Below are 9,971 nucleotides of genomic sequence, written 5' to 3'. Positions count from 1 at the left end.
GTTCAACATTGCGCTAGAAGGTGTCATGCGGAGAGCTGGGTGTAACAGCCGGGGTACGATTTTCAACAGATCCAGTCAATTTATTTGCTTCGCGGATGACATGGACATTGTCGGCCGAACATTTGCAAAGGTGGCAGAACTGTACACTCGCCTGAAACGTGAAGCAACAAAAGTTGGACTGGTGGTGAATGCGTCGAAGACAAAGTGCATGCTTGTGGGAGGAACCGAGCGCGACAGGGCCCGCCTGGGAAGCAGTTTACGATAGACGGGGATACCTTCGAGGTGGTCGAAAAATTCGTCTACCTCGGATCCTTGCTAACGGCTGACAACAACGTTAGTCGTGAAATACGAAGGCGCATCATCTGTGGAAGTCGGGCCTGCTACGGGCTCCAGAAGAAACTGCGGTCGAAAAAGATTCGCCACCGCACCAAATGTGTCATGTACAAGACGCTTATAAGACCGGTTGTCCTCTACGGACATGAAACATGGACAATGCTCGAGGAGGACTCGCAAACACTCGGAGTATTCGAGAGACGGGTGCTTAGGACCATCTTTGGCAGTGTGCAAGAAGACGGTGTGTGGCGGCGAAGAATGAACCATGAGCTCGCCCAACTCTACGGCGAACCCAGTATCCAGAAGGTAGCTAAATCCGGAAGGGTACGATGGGCAGGACATGTTGCAAGAATGCCGGACAGCAACCCTGCAAAGATGGTGTTCGCTTCCGATCCGGCAGGTACGAGACGGCGTGGAGCGCAGCGAGCGAGATGGGCAGACCAGGTGCAAAACGACTTGGCGAGCGTGGGGCGTATCCGAGGATGGAGAGATGCGGCCTCGAACCGTGTATTGTGGCGTCAAATTGTTGATTCAGTGTTATCTGTTTAGATGTAAACTAAATAAATGAATGAATGAGCCTCGCACATAGGATACGTTTGTGATGCGTTCGACACATTTACCATGGGAAATATGTCAAACGCAACGCAAACGTATGCTATGTGCGGGGCTCTTAAGTCGAGTCAAGTACGAGACACTGAAGACGGCCTTACTGTTGAGGTCGAAATACGTATCTGTCAAGATACAATTAAGTGGTGGAATTCAATAGGATTTTATAAACAAGTGAAGACATTCCACTAAAAAGCTCAAAATAATTTTCTTATCCAAATGCGGTTGTCAAATACATTGACTGCGTTCGACGGTTGTTAATCAGCTGCGTTCGTATGTACTGCCGCAATCAGTTGAGTAGATGGCAGTAGTGGGCCAACCAACTCCCCACAACTTGACATTTGGCGTTAGTTTCGCGTACCCACTTGCAAATCGCAGATTGCGCTTCGAAACATAAACAATGGGTCATCCTACACTGCCGCCACACTTTTCCTCCGTAGAAACCTCGGACAACGAGTTCCCACTGATCTATGCAGTTTTAATAGTTGAATCTAAGAAGTTAAATTTATTAGCTGTATAAATGATTATTCTTTATCATACAGCTTCATAACTTGATTATCATAAAATGATGATGTGAGAACAAAGGAACTGGCGGTTGATTTGATACTACCATCATGACTAGGTAGTATTGTAAACCCGCGGTAGCCCGGATCACGAATATAGCACAAACGAAAGTATTTACTGTACAAACTAACTTTATTTATATATTTTTACAGAGAGCAAGTATGAACGTGTTTCTCTCGTGACTACTCGTTTGTTCTGACCGGTAACGTGTTCGCCCAAGTGGTGCGTCGTTGACGGAAGTAGGAAAACGCTTTCTCTCGTTGCGGTTGGCAGCGTCCAGTGCTGCCAGGTTATAACAGCTCTCCCTCGGGTAAAAGGTTCCTTCGTTAACTTAAAGGTTGAGCCGAGTTGGTGGGCGAATGGTCCTATTCGAGCGTCGCAAACCTTGATCCACTAACGCATCACGTGAACCCTCAGATCTCTGGGTCTCATCATATTCCATCGCGGTAGATACTGGTACCGTGGGTAATTGGATAGGAGTAACAGATTTTGCGGTAACGTTGGGCGCAGGAATAGGAATGTAATTGTCGTTTGTCCTGTCGGGTTGGTGCTGAGCCCTTACAGTTGCCGAAACTGTTGGCCCAAACGAAGTTACTGCGACATTTTGGTCTTGAACATCCTCAGACCGATCACCGCGCGTAAAACGTTCAAACGTTGAAGAGCTCACAACACCTTGGCCAATGTTTCGTAGCTGATTTATGTGGCGCTTCCAAACTCGGCCATCATCAAGCAAGATAAGGTAATGTAATTTTCCTAAACGCTTTTGAATAATACCGAACTCCCATTTATTGTCCCGGACATACTCTCGTGCGGAAACTCTCGAACCTTCTTCTAACTCACGAACTTTTCCTATTGTTTCAGGATCTTTTTGATTACCATCTGGAATCATCACATCTAAGCGAGAACGAATTTGACGACCGTAAACCATCATAGAAGGAGAAAGGCCAGTTGCGGGATGGATCATTTTCCTGTACGACATCAATATAGAGCACAGCTCTGCATGAATTTCGGATCGATCACACTTAATGGCTTTAAGCTTTAGTTTCATCGTCTGAATGAATCTTTCAGCTTGACCATTTGTGGCTGGATGGTAGGGTGCACTGAACTTGTGTACGACCCCGTTCATTCTCAAAAACTTTGCGAAATCCGCAGAAGTGAATTGTGGACCATTATCACTAACGAATACTAATGGAATACCGTATGTGCTGAAAAATTGTCGACAAGCTCTTATCGTAGTTTCTGTTGTCATATTTTTGACAACATGTACATCAGGCCATTTCGAGTAGGCGTCAATGAGTATCAAGTAATAATACCCCAAGAAAGGACCCGCATAATCTGCGTGAACACGTTGGAATGGAGCGGACGGAGTCTCCCAACAATGAAAAGAAACTTTTGGTGGGTTTGATCTAGTTGCCTGGCATGATGCACAATTCTTGACAAGCTCCTCTATGTTGCTGTCAATACCTTCCCACCAGCAATAACTTCGCGCTAACGACTTGATCCTAGACACGCCAAAGTGTGTCGAGTGCAACTCGTTCAGGACTCGCGGTCGAAGAGACGGTGGAATATACACTCGAATACCTCTCATAATGCAATCTCTCTGCAAACCAAACTCTTCCTGGCTAACTCCGAATCGAAACTTGGAATCAACAATCCTACCTGTTCTCAATCCACGAATTAACTCCCATACGCTACTATCTGCTAGTGTAGCAGAACCTAACTCATCTACAGTTAATGGCAGTATTTGTATGGAATTGATTTCAACTGCATCAGGCTCTTCAATTTCACTTTCGGAATCAGTCACAGCAACCAGTCACGACCCAAAATTGGATGTCTGTTAGACTCCGCCACATGTAAAGGTAGTGTGAGCGCATCACCGTTCGAATGGGTATTAACCATAATTTTCCCGAGAACATTAATATCGGTGTCGCAATAACTTACCAGTTTTGTAACAGTCGGGTGGATAGGGAAGTCCTTGAAGTACCGTATTTGGTCGTGGGAACTGATTAGGGAAACCGGTGATCCAGTATCTACCTCGAAAGTCAGCGTCCTTCCATCAATCGTTAGATCCAGCATGAATTTGTCGGCAAACCCCGGCATGCTTCGCAGGTGAAAGACATCTTTGATTACAGGTGAGTCTTCGATGTGGTGTGTAACAGCCTTCTCCTTCGGGTTTCCACGTAATTTCGTTTGGCAAACTTTCTCCAAGTGTCCTTTGCGTTTGCAGTAATTACATACGGTTGACTGATGTCTGCACTTGTTGGCAAAGTGATCTGGATCTCCGCATCGGTAGCAAGCTTTCTCCTGAGACGAGTATTTAGACTTTGTTTTCGGCGCCGACATTTTCGTACTCATCTTCTTCTTCTTCTGACGTCCTTGTTCCAGAAATTGAACCTCCGATTTAGAAACCGTTCCATGCATTTCGTCAGTACCTCTATGTGACATTTCCATGCTGAAAGCGATTTCCTTTGCTTTCTCTAGAGTCAACGCACGTACCTCCAGTAAACGGGATTGAATGGTACGATTCCGTAATCCGAAAACAAACTGATTCCGGATGGCAGTTTCCAAATGGGCACCAAAGTTGCATGTCTGTGCCAGTTTTTCGAGGTCCGTTATGTAGTCGCACAGGGCTTCATGGTCCAACTGCTTCCTACAGATGAATTTGTAGTTTTCCAAGATCTCCAGTGGCGCCGGACTGTAATGTGCTTTTAGAAGCACAACGATGTCGTTGTATGTACGGGTTTCCGGGAACGGTTCTGCAACTTATTGCACAAAACATCGTACGTTGGACCACCCATGAAGTGCAGCAAGTAATCTCGCCTGTCAGCCTGAGCAACCTTGTAGATCCGGAACGAAATTTCTAAGCGCTCCAACCAGCGGTCAAATTTAGCAGTTGCTGCGTTGAAAGGCTCGAAACTGAACGAAACAGGCATAACAGCAGGCGTGGCATTTGAGGAAGCAGTAGGATCGGCGAGCGCCATCTTGGCAGAACAAAAATCACTTTTCGCGGAAGAAATTTAGCGTTTTCTCGAACTTTTCCTCTTCTCGTCGCCAAATATTGTAAACCCGCGGTAGCCCGGATCACGAATATAGCACAAACGAAAGTATTTACTGTACAAACTAACTTTATTTATATATTTTTACAGAGAGCAAGTATGAACGTGTTTCTCTCGTGACTACTCGTTTGTTCTGACCGGTAACGTGTTCGCCCAAGTGGTGCGTCGTTGACGGAAGTAGGAAAACGCTTTCTCTCGTTGCGGTTGGCAGCGTCCAGTGCTGTCAGGTTATAACAGGTAGTTTCTTTTTAAAACACGCGTAATGGTTCACATTTGGATCAGAACAAAACGTGGTTATTTTCGTAAAGAAGAATAGTTTTGTAGAGTACATATTTAAATCGATGTGCCGTTTTAATTAAATAAATAACCCCCACAATTTTTTTGCACTGCGCGTAATGATTTACGGTTTTAGCGGGTTTGTTGACTGCAAAAAATCGTCGGTTCATATTCTTAAATTAACCCTCGGTAAGATAATTTCAACTGCACCATCTTTTTGCGTTAGGGAAGTCGAGAAACTTTCCAACCCAAAATTTCATATTGACTTCTCCAAAGCCAGAATCACCAACACTAATGTCCCTGTGTAGGATGTGTAAAATAAAAGTGGGTGGTAATCCAGTTGCAGCAAAACTATCACAAACACTTTGAGAGGGATACTGCGGAATCACGCACACTTTTATTCATTTGGAGAAGTCAATTACGATAGCCTCACACCTCGGGAATTTGGTTCGCGATTTTTTTTCGCGTGTTTTACATATTATACGATGTTGGGCACGAATTATTCGAAATTGAGCGCGGATAATCACAATCCCGGCTCCATTCAAAATACACGGGACGCGGGGACCAAAATCTGGCGGAAAGTTTTCCCAAGGTGTAAAGTTACTTTTACCTCAAAGAAAGCCTCTCGTTAGTCCGGCTAATTCAGATTTTTCCAGAATAAAAAGTACAAACACTCATTTAAATATATTATCTTGTCTGTTTTCAAATGGCTGTGGGTTTATTTTGGTTCATTTGTATGGATTTGACAATCGGATTAACTAGAGAAATATTTCGCGGGGTTTACTATAAATTAAAAACAATAAGGATGAATGACCCATTTTGCGTTAGATTTTTATAAGCTATTTTGAAAAGCAACATCTCCCGTGCCAATTTATCCAATAACGTTGCTTTCCTCCTCTGTATTTCCAGCCCAGTTTACCCATTAATACTTCACATAACATATTCTATCTGCGAAATCCTTATAAATTTCCAAGTTATACGAAATTTAAGCGCTACCGATGAAAATGATTTTTATTTATCATCAGACTAAGGCCGGAGTGGCCTGTGCTGCACATAAAAGACTTCTCCATTCAGCTCGGTTCATGGCTGCACTTCGCCAACCACGCAGTCTGCGGAGGGTCCGCAAGTCGTCCTCCACCTGATCGATCCACCTTGCCCGCTGTGCACCTCGCCTTCTTGTTCCCGTCGGATCGTTGTCGAGAACCATTTTCACCGGATTACTGTCCGACATTCTGGCTACGTGGCCGGCCCACCGCAGTCTTCCGATTTTCGCGATGTGAACGATGGATCGTTCTCCCAACAGCTGATGCAACTCGTGGTTCATTCGCCTCCTCCACGTACCGTCCGCCATCTGCAACCCACCATGGTACGCAACACTTTCCTTTCGAAAACTCCCAGTGCGCGTTGGTCCTCCACGAGCATCGTCCAGGTCTCGTGTCCGTAGAGAACTACCGGTCTTATAAGCGTTTTGTAGATAGTCAGTTTGGTACGGCAGCGAACTCTATTCGATCGAAGCTACTTGCGGAGTCCAAAGTACGTACGATTTCCAGCCACTATACGTCTCCGAATTTCTCTGCTGGTATCGTTATCGGCGGTCACCAGTGAGCCCAAGTACACGAATTCTTCAACCACCTCGATTTCGTCACCACCGATAGAAACTCGTGGTGGGCGGCTCACATTGACCTCTCTTGAGCCTCTTCCTATCATGTACTTCGTCTTCGACGTGTTGATGACTAGTCCAATCCGTTAAGCTTCGCTTTTCAGTCTGATGTAGGCTTCCTCCATCCTCTCAAAGTTACGTGCCATGATATCAATGTCGTCGGCGAAACCAAATAACTGGACGGACTTCGTGAAAATCGTACCACTCGTGTCCAATCCCTGCCCTTCGTATTACTCCCTCCAAAGCGATGTTGAATAGCAGACACGAAAGACGATCACCTTGCCGTAACCCTCTACGGGTTTCGAAGGGACTCGAGAATTCCCCTGAAACTCGAACTACGCACATCACCCGATCCATCGTCGCCTTGATCAACCGTATCAGTTTATCCGGAAATCCGTTTTCGTGCATTAGCTGGTCCCGATCGATTGTATCATATGCGGCTTTGAAGTCGATAAATAGATGATGTGTGGGCACGTTGTATTCGCGGCATTTCTGCAATACCTGACGTATGGCGAACACCTGGTCTGTAGTAGAGCGTTCACCCATAAATCCCGCCCGGTACTGCCCCACGAACTCTCTTGTAATTGGTGTTAGTCGACGGCATAAAATTTGGGAGAGTACCTTGTAGGCGGCGTTCAGCAATGTGATTGCGCGGTAGTTGCTACAATCCAGCTTATCGCCCTTTTTGTAGATGGGACACACGACACCTTCCATCCACTCCTGCGGCAGAACCTCATCCTCCCAAACCTTGGTAATCACCCAATGCAGCGCTCTAGCCAGTGCTTCACCACCGTGTTTAAACAGCTCTCCTGGTAGTTGGTCAACTCCAGGGGCTTTGTTGTTTATCAGCCGGCCGATCTCCTCCTGGATTTCCTGGACATTCGGAGCCGAAAGTCGCATGTCCTGCGCGCGTGCTCCTAGGTTCATTACCATACCGCCACCGTTGTCTGCCATATCGCCATTCAGGTGCTCTTCGTAGTGCTGCCGCCACCTTTGGATCACCTCACGCTCGTTCGTAAGAAGGTTCCCGTTTATGTCCTTACACATATCGGGCTGTGGCATGTGGCCCTTACGTGAACGGTTCAACTTCTCATAGAACGTTCGTGCGTTATTAGCGCGGTTCAGTTCCTCTGTCTCTTCACGGTCTCGATCTTCCTGCTGGCGCTTTTTCCTCCGGAAAATCGAGTTTTGTCTGTTCCGCGCCCGTTTGTATCGTGCCTTGTTCGCCCTCGTGCGGTGTTGCAGCAATCTCGCCCATGCTGCATTCTTCTCCTCAACTAACTGCTCACATTCGCCGTCATACCAGTCGTTTCTCTGATCCGGAGCCACCGTGCCAAGTGCAGCGGTTGCGGTGCTTCCAATGGCGGATCGAATATCTCTCCAGCCATCTTCAAGAGATGCTGCGCCTAGCTGCTCTTCCGTTGGGAGTGCCACTTCCAGCAGCTGCGCGTAGTCTTGAGCTAGTCTACCGTCTTGTAGCCGCCCAATGTTAAGCCGCGGCGGACGACTCCGACGCGTGTTGATCACCGTCGAGAGTTTTGAGCGCAGACATACTGCGACGAGGTAGTGGTCGGATTCAATATTCGCACTGCGGTAAGTGCGTAGGTTCGTGATGGCGGAGAAGAATTTACCGTCGATTAGAACGTGGTCGATTTGGTTTTCCGTTACTTGATTAGGTGATTTCCTTATGTCCTTGTGGATATTCTTGCGGGGGAAGAAAGTGCTTCGGACTACCATTCCGCTGGAGGCTGCAAAGTTTATGCATCGTTGGCCGTTGTCGTTCGATACGGTATGCAGACTATCCGGTCCGATGACCGGTCTATACATTTCCTCCCTTCTTACCTGAGCGTTCATGTCACCGATGACGATTTTGACGTCCCGCAGTGGGCATCCATCGTATGTCTGCTCCAGAACGCTGCTTTCTCGTCGTCGGATCTCCCTTCGTGTGGGCAGTGCACGTTGATGATGCTATAGTTGAAGAAACGGCCTTTTATCCTCAGCTTACACATCCTTGCGTTGATTGGCTGCCACCCAATCACGCGTTGGGGCATCTTTCCCAGCACTATGAAGTCGGTTCCCAGCTCGTTGGTGGTGCCACAGCTTTGGTAGAAGGTAGCCGCTCGATACCCGCTTTTCCACACTTTCTGTCCTGTCCAGCAGATTTCCTGCAGCGCTACGACATCGAAGTTGCGGGGATGTGATTCATCGTAGATTATCCTATCGCAACCTGCGAAGCCTAGCGACTTGCAGTTCCATGTTCCAAGCTTCCAATCGTGATCCTTTATTCGTCGCCTAGGTCGTTGCCGATTGTATCGAGTCGTATTATCTTCTATGTCGTTCGTAATAGTTGTTTTTAAAGGCGGCTTATTGGGCCTGCGCAAACCTCTTGTCTCGTCGGAGGGCCGTCGTGTCAGGGCTGTTTAGCGTCCCACCTAACACCAGGACTTGGGCTTGTGCGCTTTGAGCGGCACACGGTCGCTTTGGCGGAGCCTACTTGCGGATACATGCAGCTTTTTATAGAGGTTTAACAGGGCCCACTGTCAAACCCCACCACATCCTAGGCAGGCGCCACAACTCGCAGATGGCCTGGGGAGGGATCGTCAAGCCCTTGGACATAGTCCCTGCTGCCCCCGATGAAAATGAACCGTCGGTAAAATTTCCGTTGTTTATTTACATTTGCTTCATACTAGGGATCCTATATTAAGAGATGTGCGAATACTTTTCCAGACGATTTAGCAACGCTGTTACTTTCGTAAACAAACGCTGCCAGCACTTACCGTGGCGTAAAATGTTGGAGCTCGAACATGACTTTGCGTATAATGGCATTTTCAGATTTCGTTACTTAACGTCCAACAGTGCATTATCACTAAAATAAAAGTGCAATACAAATGAACAAAGTACCATGCATAAACTAGACTACTTCAACTTGCCAATGTAAAACAAATTGATTATGTAAAACAAAAATACTTTTCATAAAATCTTTTTCATTACAATCGCAATACCTTTCAATCCGCAACAATAACACTGTTCATTTGGCTCAGATTCTGACAGCTCTCAATGCTCGATTGGCTCAATTGGATATCTCTGAATGTAGGATCCCTACTTCATATACACCGAAAAAATTCTTTATATTGAATATATTTGTCGCACACATAAATTTTTGCAATTTGGCGACCCAAATATATGCAATTTGTACCCACACATAAATTCAATAACTGCATATTAGAGACCACACATACATTTTATTTGATTATAGATTATATTTGTACTTCGCGTGGAGAGTGGTTATGTGTGCACTAATTAGAATCATGAATTAAATTAATGGATTTTTGCCAATAAAAATGTGTGGAATTTTTGTAGTGTAGGTTTTCTGTGTTGATGACGATGATGATGATGATTGATGTAGATGTATGCGTTAGGAGCAAACGTCAAATGGGAAATAATCATGGCCGACTGTGTTTCTCGCGATTCTGATT

The 9,971-nt window shown here is 46.1% G+C and overlaps 1 protein-coding gene across 1 annotated transcript; it reads right to left on the bottom strand.

The window, feature by feature from the left end:
* Positions 1-3,303: 3,303 nt before the first annotated feature.
* LOC134221519 (uncharacterized) lies at positions 3,304-4,484 on the bottom strand. Its single transcript, XM_062700710.1, has 2 exons — positions 4,288-4,484; positions 3,304-4,198 (listed from the first exon to the last, which is right to left on the bottom strand). The coding sequence occupies exons 1-2, from the start codon at positions 4,482-4,484 to the stop codon at positions 3,304-3,306; spliced, it is 1,092 nt and encodes a 363-aa protein (XP_062556694.1).
* Positions 4,485-9,971: the final 5,487 nt, after the last annotated feature.

Source organism: Armigeres subalbatus, chromosome 3 (assembly GCF_024139115.2).
Source record: "Armigeres subalbatus isolate Guangzhou_Male chromosome 3, GZ_Asu_2, whole genome shotgun sequence".
Classification (NCBI taxonomy): domain Eukaryota; kingdom Metazoa; phylum Arthropoda; class Insecta; order Diptera; family Culicidae; genus Armigeres; species Armigeres subalbatus.
Note: the sequence above shows the minus strand (reverse complement) of the source record. Positions and strands in the feature narration are given on the sequence as shown.